Raw genomic sequence first — 15,299 nt, forward strand, 5'->3', positions numbered from 1 at the left:
CCACCTGAAAACAGCCAACACACAAACTGACAAACCATCTGACACATCTTTATGTAGACGGAAAACAATCTGGAACTAATCAGGCACACCTTTTAGCCACGTCTGTCTCATTTGGGGAATCTGTAAGTTCTCCACTTGTCATGTTTAGAGTCTTCAAATCTCATTTAGAGCATCTACAATGCCCTTTTGGGCATCTCACTAAATCAGTTCTTTAAATGTGGTTTAGGGCATGTCTGAAAATGTTTTTGGGCATCTCCAAGTTTTATTTTGTCTTGTCAAATTTTATTTTATCTTTAGTGTCTGTTTACACATCTCCAAGTGGCTTTGCAGGCATCTCCAAATTCTCCAAGTGTTTGCTTGAGCCTCACTAACTGTACTTTTAGGTGTCTCCAAATGTCCATTTGGGAATCTTAAAACGTTGTAAAGAGCATCTCCACAAATCCTTTTGGAACTTACAACTACTGTATCCTTGTTGCGTATAACCAAGCGTAATTTTGGGTATCTCCAAGTTCCTTCGGGCATTACCCACACTGTAAAAAAAAAAAGTGTAAAAAAACGGTAATTTTCCGGCAGCAGGGGCGCCAGAAAATGTCTGTAAAAAAACAGAAAAATTGTGTCATTTTTAAAACATACATAAACCGTAAAAAAACAGTTATTGTATTTACTATAATCAACGTCTATTATTGTAATTTTACAAGAAATTGCCCTTTAATTACATACATTTTTTTACTTTTAACATATTTTAATTCTTAAAAAAGTGTCATGCGCTCTTTATAAAATGGAATAATTCGTCATTTTACAAGAACTTTTTCTATAATTACATGAAATCTTTTAATTTTAACATATTTTAATTCTTAAAAAAGTGTCATGCACTCTTTATAAAATGGAATAATTCGTCATTTTACAAGAAATGTTCTTATAATTACATGAAATCGTTTAATTTTAACATATTTTAATTCTTAAAAAAGTGTCATGCGCTCTTTATAAAATGGAATAATTCGTCATTTTACAAGAAATGTTCTTATAATTACATGAAATCTTTTAATTTTAACATTTTAATTCTTAAAAAAAGTGTCATGCACTCTTTATAAAATGGAATAATTCGTCATTTTACAAGAAATTGTTCTATAATCACATGAAATCTTTTAATTTTAACATATTTTAATTCTTAAAAGAAGTGTCACTTGCTTCTTATAAAACAGAATAATTAGTCATATTACAAGAAAATGTCCTATAATTGCATGAAATCTTTTACTTTTAACATATTTTAATTCCTAGAAGTGTCATACACTCTTTAAAAAAACAGAATAATTATCTTTAACAATGATAAACAAGTTTAAGTACAGAATATTACTACTGTTACTACAAAAAAAATCAAGACAGTTTGTACAGAAAATACACATTAAAAAAATTACTTTATGAAAGCCCAAGTTTTAAATGGAGGTCAGACATATTACAAGGGTTTTTTTTTATTATTATTATTCAAATACAAGAATAAACTGTCAAAAAAACTGCAATTTCCATCTCTAAATGTGTTACATTTAAATGTTATGAACTAAAATGTTAGATGTGTAGTAATAGCAATTACCTGTAATAATATTTGGAAAATATTTCACAATACACAGTTACAGTTATACCAATCCTTTTTTAATTTTTATTATAATTATAAAAGTACAAAACAATTTCTTTGTTCAGCTTAGTATAAAAACTTAACAATGGCTTCCATATCCTTTCAAGATAACTTAAAATGTGTGTAAAAAAAAAAAAGTGGTGCCTGCTTTTGTTGGTTGCAATTTTTAAAGTCAAAAACCCACTCTGTAAATGTAAAATACCATGTCCCAGGGGGCAGAGTAACAAAGCTGGGCCATGTTCCCACTGAGCAGCGGCTCCATTGGCAGTAACCCTATCCACTCCCCATTCCAAACTCAAGAGGGTGAATAAAAAAATTCAACTCGTACATATACAACACATAAGGCCCAACAAATCAACATAATTCTCCCTAAAGAACTCCTACAAAAGAAAAAGGGCAACCACCAAACATGCTCGGAATGCATATCCCTTTTTTATGCTTTTCACATGCAACCGTCTTAAAACGTAGCATCAAAAGAAAAAAAAGAAAAAGAAAAAAAAAAAAAAAGTGGTGCCTGCTTTTGTTGGTTGTAATTTTTAAGGCCAAAAATTCACTATCTACAACACTTTTGCTTATACATAAAATATAAGACTCAATGAGTCAAATAACACCTATACAATAAATTAAATAATATATATATATATATTTTATAGTAATTATAACTTACGCAATTATAAAAATGTTATTTACTGCCGACCTACCTGTATGTAATATCAATGTGAAAAATAGTGAGAATTTTTATCAGTTCGAAAAAATGCAAAATACTCTAGTGTCACAGGTGGCAGAGAAACAAAGCTGGGCCATCCACCCTTCACTCCAAACTCAGGAGGGTGAATAAAAAAATTCAACTCGCGCATATACAACACATAATCCCCCTAAAGAACTCCAACCAAAGAAAAAGGGCAACCATCAAACATGCTCGGAATGCATATCCTTTTTATACTTTTCACAGGAAACTGTCTTAAAAGTTAACATAAAAAAAAAAACTGGTGCCTGCTTTTGTTGTCCATATGTCTCTCTGAAAATTTATGCGAGATGCCTTTTACTCTCTCCATTCAAAGTCTGCAATATTGGTTATCAAAGACAGAACTTTGGGATTGATGGATAGTGTTTTCTTGGAGTCCCTTTTCTCGACTTTGCTCCCCTTGTCCGGGTTGATCTTGAAAAGGCACCTGTTAAGAAACAATTACATTTGAATGTAGTGCTACAAATGATTAATAGTGCTATGAATCATTTTGATCATCACAAATACTCTGGGTGATCCAGACTTTACACTACGGCTTAAAAACAATATGAAATGGAAGGGTGCACTGAAGGAACACTGATCATAAATTTACATTACATGCATTAAGATAAATCATACACAATGTGTGCCAGCCTTTTCCATGTAATATAAATAAATGCCATTATTGACATTTTTCATTATTGACAGTAACCTTATGAGCACATTGTATAGGCCTGATTAGATGGATGGATGAACGTGTGTATGCATTTATGGATAGATGCATGAATAGATGCATGAATAGATGCATGCAGGTATGCATTGGCGGACATGTGGGTGTGCAGGTGGATGGATGGAGAGGCAAGCGCTGTAAATACAATTGTTTTACCTCTGCAAGAATTCCAGACTTGCTGCCATTTCTGCTGGATAGCTGATGTTGAGGCAGTAGTATGTTGCAAACATCAGTACCAGGGCATCGCCAAAATCTGTAAGATTTCCATTTACGATGGTCTGATCAACTGCAACCATGAAGTGTTCAGATGTCAGGGCAGAACTCCCTTTGGTACACAGCAGAAAAATACAGTGACAGTTTATTAGATTTAACATAATGACTGACAAAGGACCACAATAAAAAATAGATAATCACATTAGCACAACGAAGACAATATCCTAGGTTTTACCTTACATTTCACTCAATATGTTAAAATATACTTTATGAACTTCTCAAAACTGAACATTGTACAATCAAATGTATTTAAGAAATGGTGAGGCACTTCCATATACAACTATATTTTCTGATAACATTTAAGAGCACACATTACACTAGCATAGTTCATAAAACTGATTCCAACTCTCTATCTTTATTAAATATAATAAGCTTTTTTAAAGAGCAAAATCACATCTCAGAAACTCAATCAGCTCCCTGTTCACAGAGAACCAAATCAGAACAACATTGACTCCTTAGCTAAATGAATCTTTATTACCATAGACATGTCCATTAAAATCAAAGAACAGATTCAGGACAATAAATTGAAAGATCACTGGATCACTGAATCGATTCTCTCAAACCTAGTTAAACCAATGAATCACGCATGTTTGAGCAGTGAGCACAGATAGATTTAAGGAGTCACTGTTGTACTGATTTGGTTACCTGTGAACACAAAACAAGTAAAAACACATCTCAGAAACTTGGCTAAGATACAACGCTGGAAAAAAAAACACCCCAAACAGTTTAGAAGTTGAAATATGAAACATGTAACATATAATGTAAGACAGAAGCTGCTGTGTAATTCAAGGGATGAATTAACATTTGATATTCACTGGCTTATCAGATATAACATGTCAGATTATCTACTTTATATTAAAAAAACAAGTTTTAATCAAATGACTGTAATAAACAGGCCTTTATATTATCATCAATTGTTTTTTGTTTATTTATTCTTTACTAATGCCTACTGAAAGAAACTAGCTTATTTCCCACTGGTATGTGTAGCAATTAATTTTCATTATCTCCTTAAATTATGCAGCAGGGAAATTACAATAATGCACCCTGTAAACCAACGTCTCTATTTTGTTTTTTAAAAACATGGTATTTAGATTAGTACAGTAGTTATAGTAATATACTATACTGGTGCTACACTTGTTAGAACATTTTAATGTATAAAGCTTAATTTTAATTCCGTTTTACTGAAAGTGTTAAAAACTACATGAGGTTTGAGAATGTAAATCAGTCTTCTAAATTATGCTAAGTACTTTAAGTGTCTCATGTCCCCTTTAATGTAACCATAAGCCTTTAAGAAGTGAAACTTGGGAAAGAAAAAAAAGTCATACCACACACAACGATGCACGGTGTGCTTGGAAGCTGATCAACTTCAGAAGGCAGACATGTTTCATCAACTGTCAGGAACATCTTGTCCTGGTCTTCACCGAAATGGCTCAAAAGAAGCATCACACATGCAGGAATATCAGCATCTAGATGCTTAGCTTTGGCAATTGCCATACCTGTTAGGATGTCTTCAGTTTTTTTTTTTTTCTCACGGGACAGGAGATATGAAACGACTCGCCCACATTTGCTTGACAGAGCTTCTCTATCAACATCCACACCTGTTAGTTCTTTAAAGTGAGCAATCATGCCACACATCTCGAACAGATATGGCCACTCTGTGATCAGAAGAGGGGTTTCCATTCCGCTTATTATGTCACTTCTTTGAGTAAAGAAAGTTGCCACCATTTTCTTTTCAACACTTTTGGTATCCTTGCTTCGATTTTTGTGCATGTTTTTTAAGTCTTCTTTCATACATTTCTGTGTCTCCATGGTTTCACCCAGTGGCATTCGCTTTGGTTGCCAATTTACACAGCCATATGTATCGACTCTGATCTTCTTTAAAGGTACATCTTCTCCCTCCTCACTTGTGCTAGATGCTTGTCTTTTTAAGGAAAGGGAGGTTTTCCCCCTTTTAAGATTGTCAGCTCTGCTCTGCAGCTGCTTGGTTAATGAATCAAAACCACTGCCCACAACTTGACCTTCAATGACGTCTTTGAATGACAGAGGGTAGGCTTGAACAATCTTCCTAGCGATTGCATCAAAGTGTTTCTTCCCTGGTGTGGGGCAGATGGTTAGGACCTCTCCTACCACCAGGCGGATCATCTCGCGCCTTTCCCGTCCTGTTGGCCGCTCTTTGTTTTGGAGTTTTCTCATAATCCCTGATGGCATTTTACTCCATGGGAGTTCAAAAGTAAAGTGCCAGTTGTTGTCTACTGGAGCTAATCTATGAGGAGCTGAAGATGCAGTTGAGCTTGAGCTAGACAGTGGAGAGCTGGGATCATTTTCATAGCATTCACCTGAAGAGGACACAAAAGTATTTAAAAATAGTGATACATTTTTGCATTAGCCATTGGCCCTGAACAAAACTTCTACAACATGAAATTATAGCAAGATCATAATGTGTTCAATGTATTCTTGTAAAATGTAGTTATGAGCTAAAAAAAAATAGTTTGAAGGAGAAATTGGATCATTTATCTAACAGGCGGAAGATATGTAGCCCATGATACAGGGTTGTGGTAAGAGAGAGCTGTGGCATACGCTTTCACACAGCAACATAAAATTCATATCACAGAAGAATTATGACCTGTTTAACTTCCCAACACTACTTCCTTACAACATAAATAATCTAATATCAATGTTTGTTTCTGTGAAATAAAATATTTAAATCTAAAAGAAACAATGTATGTATTTTTAATTTGTATTGTGTCGTTTTTTTTACTATAGCCAATTCAGATGAAAACACGATTAAGGATAAAATTAAACATTTTGGATGGTGTGCAAGTGAAAAAAGTTTGAATTGAATATTAATACATAATATGACTTTTTAGAACTCTGTATAATGCAAGAATAATAATAATAATAATATGAAAAAATATGCAGTTTTTATAAATTTACCCCAGACAAATTCTCAAACATACCTGAGGATGAATAGTCTCTGCCTGGCATTACACTTGTCATCATTCCACTGGGTGTGGCTGTAAGGCTCATCATTCCTCTGGGTGTGGCTGTAGGGCTCATCATTCCTCTGGGTGTGGCTGTAGGGCTCATCATTCCTCTGGGTGTGGCTGTAGTGCTTTGTGAATCAGCTCTGGGTGATGGGTCAGGATTCTCACTGACATTCTTTTCAGCTGGATACAAGACAAAATTGGAAAATATTGCAAATAGGATTATCTCAAATATAGTTGTTTATTTTTTTCCCCACACATACACACATTTTTATAACTCAAAAAAAATTATACTTACATAAAGCTTTAACACGTGCAATGAGTTTTCTAGCTTCCACTGGCCTCAGGACATTGACCAGGTCTGCCTCCTGGATATAATTCAGATCTTCTATGGATTCCACACCTAATGTCTGGAGAGCCTCCAATACCAGATCATTAGCACTCGAGTTCGGCAGCACACAGCCAATAAAGCCAGCGAGATCACAGTCTACATCACCCATGACTCGACAGAAACAAAGGAATATGAAATTAAACAGATAAACAAACACCCCAGTCATTGGTCAAAAGATTCTGCTCTCCTAAGCTAAATTCAGCCCAGCAGAAAACACTGATCATTTAGTCTCAATTTTCTAGTTAGCCATTTGACGTTTAGCTTTTAACACCAAAAGCCAATAACAGTTCTCCATTTATTCCAAAACATTAAGTTCCTGATGCTTATACATGCACAACTCACCATAAAAGTCATCATCTTGCTCCCTACTCAGTATCTACAATGCTATGTTTGAGAGAAATTACTCTAGTTCCACATGAAGCATAAGCAGGCAACGGATAGTAATCCAACAGTAGCTCGCCATTAATGCACCTTATGCCACCACTTGCAGTGTGAACCTCATAAAGTCCCAATTCCGGCAAATACAATGAACCATGAGGTGTTACAAGGAAGTACACATTCTTATTGTCCATTATCAACATCAGTTCTATTTGTGCAAATTCAGTTGGCATTCCAGGAGCTATACACACAAAGAAGCCCTTTCTGTAAAGAGTGCCTTTCCACTGTATCTCATTAGAAACTGCAAGATTGCATTCCCCAGGTAAGGTTGCTTCTACTGCACTGCGAAGTGCATTGCTGTACATCTCTGCATGAAAAGGAATGGATGCCTTCACTTGCAAAGTAGGAGCAAAAAAAGAACTTGAGTTTAGATATGTTTGCAGTAGTTGGTGGTTATTTGCAAGCGTTTGGCACACATTTTTGAAATTCTGAGTTCTTCGCACACACCTTTTGAAATAGGAATGCTTGCTTTCGAATCTCATTGTCCACAATCTTATGAGTGGGCCAAACTTGAGTATTAAAGCTGGATAGTGGACAATGTAATGGTGCTTTGGTTTCAGTTTATGGTCAGGAAACATCTCTTTTCTTGTCTCCAGATACTCCACAATGAGGACATTGAGCAAAGCGACTTGAGAGACTGATATTTGAGGAGCACAGATAAATTCTACAAGTTCTTTCAGTTGGACTGTCAGCTGCCATACCGGATCATTTGTGTCTGTGATCTTTTCACCTATTATTACAGGAAGGAGCCTCAGGAGAGACCAGTTCTCTGTTGCCTGGCCACCTATTTTAACTCCCTTTTCAACAACCTCTGAGGGAGTAGAAGTAGCATCAGACCCCCGATAGCTAAACTGCCTAATCCTCCGGTTTAGCTGGCTGTAGGTGAAGAATTTCTTCACCTTTACAAAGTACTTGATGTAAATGGCCAAGTCATATGCCACAATTCCTTCAAACACATCATGACCAATACAAGGTGGGAGGCCAGGCTGACAGACATGAAAGTAGGTGAGGGAATTGAAAAGTGAATCAAATTTTAAACCTCTGCTTTCTGTCATTGAACCACTTTGTAGCTCTTCTACTGCCTCATTATAGTTTTGCACTGTTCGGGGTGGTGCATCTTTTTGACAATCATGGAGCTCACTTCTGGTTGCAAGGCAGTATCTGCAGAAGTAAGTGGAGGTACTGAAATTCTCTATGAAACCACCTATATTGTGAGACCCCAAATTGTCTCCAGCAATGCAAAAAACTGTTGCCTTAACAACATTCCCAAATATCACAAGCCCATTTGTCTCCAGTTCCTTGATATCTGACAGAAGTGGTGAGAACACTTTGTCGTGGCCAAAATATTTAAAATCTACCTCTCTACACAAAAGTAAGAGCTGTAAATGTTCAACACTGGAACGATAAAAAGGATCAAAGTTGGCCAATGTAAAGTAAACTCCAAGAATTTTGTATTTTTTTTTTGGCTGATCCAAGGGGATTAACGATCTCAAACGCATCTTGATAGAGAATGAGCTTTAGACTAATACCTGGCTCCATAAATAGTGCATTACACTTGTATACAGAGCCATCCTTTACATCATTTAGGACATGTGCATTAGTGTCATCTACAGACTTAGTACATTCCTGCCACACAACAGGGTCTTTAAGTAAAGCCTCCAAAGTCTCTTTTATGGGGACATACTGAGCAAATCGTTCCTTTCGATTTTCATCAGTACCTAAACTAATAGCTTGAGGATGCACATAAGAAAAGTTTGTCTGAAAATACTGCCTTCTCAAATACTCTGTAGAGATTGCAGGGCTACAGGATGCATGCAAACTACTGTCATTTAAACTTGTCAAAACATCTTTGATTTCAGACTCTGTCAAGTTGGTACTGGCTGTTAGGGCATCTTTAATTTGATTTTTTGTGTACTGGTGACACACGCTATTGAGACTGTCTACTTCTTCCACAATCATCTGAATAGTGGACGAAGGTACAAGGTACTTGGCCTGCAATTTCATGTAAAACATACACAAATTTCTCATGTATAAACCTTTCATTTCAGCTGGGTCTGGGGCCTCCGCAGGCTCATCATGTACAATGCATTCTTCTGACTGACTTTGAACAACATCAGAAGACTGGCTAGCCACAGAATGAACAACATGAATAGCCGAGACCTGCATATACGAATCATTTTTATGTTTTCTAGAGATATGTGCAGTAAAGGATGACTTGGAAGAAAAGGCTTTGCCACAACCCCTGAATGGGCAGTGCACTTCTTCTTTCTTTGAAACATGAGACTTCAAATGATCTAAAAGATCTTTCAGATCAATGCATTGTTTCTGGCAATGGCTATTTTCACACTTCAATGGGCCATGAATTGCTTCACACTGTGACTGTCTATGATAGCGATAGATGTGACTTTTGAAAGAATTATATTTTGTAAATCTTAATTTGCATCCAGCCATACAACAGGCATATGTGCCATTTGCTTCATGTTTGTGTAATTCCTGATGGCTTACATAGCCTTTCACTGTTTTCATAGAAACACCGCATGTTGGACATGTGAAAACACTTGCCATACTGCAAATATAACTTTACTGTAATGGTTAAGCCTGAACACTTCTGGAGGACTTGCAGTTTGTTGCTGGCGGCGGATGGGGGGGCAGCGCGGGTGTGGGGGGGTGGCGGCGGGGGGGATACATGCTTGAATAAAAATAACGATTAACAGCTGCTGTTGCTGCAACCTTTTATCCAATCTAATCGTGTTGCTAGCAAGTGTTCTAACTTGAACGTTACTTGGTCAGCAACATGGATGGGCAAAAAAATAACACAATAAAAAAATAGCTAACACAGTTGTTAACATAAAGACTAGCGTTATATACCAAACCTTAGCAGTGCAGCTTTCCAAACGAGTGCTACAAACAATTAACCTAAATTAACTTAGCTAAGCTAACGTTAACAACAACCCCTACCCTGCTGACGTTAACGTTACTTACTTTGTTTTCGGTGAGCCAAACTGTACGTTACACCACTAGCTAGGACATTGGGGTTTGCAATGTTGCTTTCTTGAGCTGGTTGTTTTATATCAGTCCATAAATTCTTGTAAACTTATCTCCTAATCCCGATGCTTCCGCTGGTTTGAAAGGCGTTTGAATGATGCAGGTGTATCGCAGGCTCTTCCCGCGCGCCTTCAGCTCTGATTGGCCGGCTGTAACTCTGTCCGTCGATGGAACTTTCCAGTATTTTTTGGTTCCAGTTTCAGATAGTTTAAAACTTGGTAACGTCACATTATAGACATTCATGTAAACGAACAAATATTATGCAAATTATTTACATTCTAATTGTCATTTTTAGAACCATTTTATTTGCTTAACTTTTAAAAAATAAAAAATTAAATCATAATATGACAAGTTAAATATGGTATAAGATTTTTTTTCTATTCTTATTACCAGTTCTAATTGTTTTAATTCTTAATTGTTTTTAATTTCCCATTAAAATCCCATCTGTCATTTGGTGTTCTATCCGATTATACAATAATAATAATAATAATAATAATAATAATAATAATAATAATAATAATAATAATAATAAAATAGAAGCCTATTCTGCATTTACACCTGGGTTTTAAGAGAGCCCAGTGGCCTATGAATCTGTGCAGTCCTATAGCATGCCAAATTTACTTTTTGGAAACACAAAGCTCAAAGTAATCTTGTTGAAGTACTGCAAAGATATATCTTACAGAAGCAAAAATGATCAACAAATACACACTGATAAGATTTTAAAAAGAAAAAAGTAAAACCTTGTTGTCCATGAAGTCATGGCAGCAATATCATATGGGTTAAATTAATGTACTTAACCTCAACAGATTGATCTATGTAATGCCTTGTAACACATCACTAATGACTGTTGCAACCATCTAACTGTGGGACGTTTTTACAATTGATATTTCATCTGCTTGACTTTTGTTCAAAAGGTCTTTCACTGCATATATGGATTTAAATTCAGTGTCTAAAAGGACAACATTTGTTTTTTTCTTAGTAGAGCTGTAATTCCAAATTACCAAATTAGGCTATTGTGATAAGGTCTGGTACTAAGTCTAATACTATTGAACTTCTAGATATTTTAATTTATTTTTTATTTCTTATGGTGTAACTTAATATGTTTTTTTTTTGCCTCCATCAAATATTTCATTCTCAACCCGCTGCAACTTATTATATCAAAAATGTTTGTAGAATCAGTCTGCATGCCTAGGTGCTTGGTTTTGTACTCCTTTGGCCATGAAAGTTATTGGAACACCTAAATTAAATTAATTGGATGGGCAAGTGAATACTAGAGGTGGGTGATGTGTCATTATTTCAACATTAAAATCTTCAAAATCAAATAAAACTTTTTTTCTGCTCACCCTGATTAATAACCTCAAGACCAATCGGACGTAAACATTCCTCTCAACAGCAAAAGTTCAGTGTAACAGCCAATCAACTGCAAACTGACTTTACATCACTGATTTTACTTAACTTTACATGTAACAAAATGTTATGTTACTGAAGCATGTAGTGTAGTGTAGTTTAGTGTAGTGTAATGTAGTGGCTGTAGTGACTAACATGGTATTTCTCATACAGTTTCAGTAAAAGTTTTTTTCTCTTGAATATTCCCTTTCAGGGATATTGCACTTTTGTTCCACCTGATTAAATCCTTCCTTTTCCCATGTTTGGACACACATCAGGTCCTTAGCCATGTTCTGCATTGTTTAATATCACAATATTTTAATATGGTAATAATTATAGCAAATTTATGAAAAAGCTGATATTATTGTTAAAGATAAGATATTGCCAACATTTTTTGGCAAAAGTGTATCTATGGTGCTCTGAATGTGTACCTAATATAATACACAATAGACTGGTTTATTTAACAATACAATCTTTAAATTAATACAAACGAAATTATATGATGAAAGCAAAATCTTTGTCTTTATTTTTTACCTTGCTCATAGGGTACACTGTAAAAAATATTTAGAATTTTGTCAGGTCAACTTGGATTCACCAGTGTTGTTGAGATGACAAAGTTTTTTGTCATCTAAAATATAAATGACCATTTTTAGTGTGTTAATGTAACTTTATTTTATATGTTGGCATTAGTTAAGGGTGTGTTTACGTCAGGGATGGATTCCGCCCCTCCCACATCCCCTCGTCAGGTACAGACAGACAGAGGCTATTGGAGCAGACGTCTCAGCCGCCCGCCATATTGGATGGGTCTCCTATGCGCCCCAACTGTATACTGGGGCGCATGGGAGACCCATCCAATATGGCGGCGACGCTGGAATGCGCTCCAGCCTGTAATGCGGCGGTCTGTTTGGAGAAGAGCACATGCTCCACCAAGCCCCGGAAATGCACTCTCAAGCGCCAAGTTGCCGTTGCCATGGCAGCAGGAACACGTTGCTGTGGAAAAGTGAGTATTGCAATTAAATGTAATAACCGGTGTGCTATTTGTAAGGCAAATCCAATAATATTTGTATCATGTGTTTAGCGTTGGTAGCGTTAGTTAGTTTTGTCATACTGTTACGACGTATCTAGCACCCTGAGCTAGGTTACTACCTATGTGATTTAGCTAGTGTTAGCCAGCTAACTAACGTTATCTATCCTAGTTAACCAGGTAACATCTCGCTAGAACAGTACCTAACCTATTTCTTAACTTGTATGAGCCCTAAAACCAAGATTTCTTGGTTTTTGTCTAATATCTAAGGTTTTAAAATACAATTTCCATCGTGGTAATTTGCTACATTACACTCTAAAAAACAGAGGTACGATATGAGTACTTTTTTGTACTCGAAGGTACATTCTTTATAATTGTACCCTCAAAGGTACCATATTGGTCTTTACAGGGTCAGATTTGTTCCCTCTGAAGTACAAAGTCATTTCTAACAGCAATAAGTACAAATTTGTACCATTTAACCAGCCAAAAGGTACATTCAGTATTTTGCATCACTGTACTAATGAACAGTATATATTTAAATTGCACATTTTTTATTTGAAAGCCAGACAATTTTGTATCATCAAGTTTTTGAGCCATTTTTAGTTGATGACAATGTTTATAATCTTTATAATCTATACTGGCACAAAAACCATGGGTACAAAAAAGTACTTTCACTGAAAGGTACTTTTTTGAACCTTAATATAAGGTACAGCCCCAGCGACAAGCTTTGTACTCTTTTAAGTACAAATCTGTACTTATATTTCTTAGAGTGTAGGACTTTAAGCTTGAAGTATGTAGTCATGTGCTTTATCACAAATTAAAAAAAAAACAAACAGAATTAACTCTTCAGTTAATTTAACTGACTTAATTTAAGTTATTTATTTATTTATTTTTTAAGTTTAAACTTCAAAATTCAGAATTTTGTCTGAGCTCTTATGGGTTAATTGCATGTTTTTTAACGCTTCCTAGTTTATCTTAATATGATCTAGGCCTACATGGTTTGTTATTATTTTACTGTATTATGTTGTGTATTAATGTATCATTAAAATAATATAAATTTAACACAATTACTTATCAATATATGTACACTAATATATAATACTAAATAATTCCATCTATGATATCGATGTGAGCAGTGCAGTCCATGTAGTCTCCTCTATATTTGTGCAATTATTGTGACGTGATTAGTTTCTGTTTTTTTGACACAGGTGTGCATTATGTAATACAGGGATTTCCAGTTAGCTATTGGGACTCTTTATATATATTTTATGTATATTTTATGTTTGCTTTCATCTAACAAACTTTATTGAAACCCTTTACTAACAAGCTTATGCGATGTGTTAAAGAGTGTGTTGATGTTGGGAACTCCAGATATAAATATGTGCGCAGTATGTTACTTTGATTCATCTTTGTTCTCACATTTATTTTTAGGACCCGGAGCCTACCGTGGTAAGAGCTGCAGCCCAGAGGTGTCAGGAGAATCTACACATTTTGTAGCCTGCTGTAGTGCTCCCCGGGCTTTCAGCCGTAGAAGAGGAAAAAGTAGTAGATTTTTTTGTTTACAGCACAAGTTTACATAACTATAAATCCCCCCCCCCCCCCCCCCTTTTTTTGTTTCTTTTTTTTGTTACAAAATTTTAAAATACTGCCAAATTTTGTGGGAATGGACATATGGAAACAACATACAACTGCATGATATTTTATGTTTCTGACATGGTAACTTATGTTGTGCATGTAAAATTGTCTGTTTTCTTATTTACAGTATTTTAAAGGTTGGCTTTTATTGCATTTCAATCAGTGTAATTGACCATGTTTTTTACTTGTCCACTTTTCTGTACATGTCAGAACAGTTCGGATTGTTTAAGATGTATCAAATGGGAAGAATGTCATGTTAAGGAAAAGCTTTGAGTTCCTTTAAAATACAATATTAAGGCAGCCAGGTGGAGGTTTTAGAGATGTTAACACTACAAACTATTTTTAGAAGATCTGCCTAAAACGTTTGTCAACACAAATTAAAACAAGAAGAATATTTCATCATTAATCACAGCTTCAGCCTCAAGCACTGCGTTCTCACAGACTAAGACTGAGAGGTTCTTAATCTAACTCTCTGTTACACCTTAAACAGTAGCTACCGAAACTGCTGAACTGGAGATTAACATTAAGGTGGAGCAAATTATTCTATTAAAAAGTCAGAGCATTTACTCAGAGTATTTGTCAGTTTAACCCTTAAGGTTTAACTCTAAGGTTAAACTCTAATGTATCTCTAATATATCTGCTGCATGTTTTAAGGTGGAATGGGAATATTGTAGAATAAGAATCCATTTTTAGACATAGTTGTAGACATAATGTCACAACATACCTTCTTACATAAAGTAAATATAAATTATGAACGGAAAAGTACGAAAGCATCACAACAAATTCAGACACATTTATTTATTATAATAACATTCATAGAGATAAAAGTACATTTACATTTAATTTAGTGTTAATACAGCATCCTTTCTTTTTAATTTGAACTGTAGTTCATGTACAGTTATATCATTATACATGAAATTATGACACGTGTGTGTGTGTGTGTGTGTATATAGAATTTATTTTTCAAAACTTTACTATGTAAGTGGATTTAAACATTTGTTTTTAACTGAAAAGTATTTATAAACCTGTTTGTGAAGTA

The 15,299-nt window shown here is 35.2% G+C and overlaps 1 protein-coding gene across 2 annotated transcripts; it reads right to left on the reverse strand.

Moving 5' to 3' along the window:
- Nucleotides 1–1,625: 1,625 nt before the first annotated feature.
- Nucleotides 1,626–10,358, reverse strand: LOC111197477 (uncharacterized). 2 transcript variants are annotated; one of them, XM_049476186.1, is made up of 6 exons: nt 10,153–10,358; nt 6,640–6,843; nt 6,315–6,524; nt 4,683–5,693; nt 3,241–3,409; nt 1,626–2,802 (listed from the first exon to the last, which is right to left on the reverse strand). In XM_049476186.1, exons 2-6 carry the CDS (start codon nt 6,839–6,841, stop codon nt 2,673–2,675), a joined length of 1,722 nt encoding a protein of 573 aa, XP_049332143.1. In that variant the 5' UTR covers nt 6,842–6,843; nt 10,153–10,358; the 3' UTR covers nt 1,626–2,672. The 2 variants fall into 2 exon arrangements, with proteins under 2 accessions (XP_049332143.1, XP_049332142.1); XM_049476185.1 differs by lacking the exon at nt 10,153–10,358 and having other exon boundaries at nt 6,640–6,898.
- Nucleotides 10,359–15,299: the final 4,941 nt, after the last annotated feature.

This window comes from Astyanax mexicanus, chromosome 3 (genome assembly GCF_023375975.1).
Source record: "Astyanax mexicanus isolate ESR-SI-001 chromosome 3, AstMex3_surface, whole genome shotgun sequence".
Classification (NCBI taxonomy): Eukaryota; Metazoa; Chordata; class Actinopteri; order Characiformes; family Acestrorhamphidae; genus Astyanax; species Astyanax mexicanus.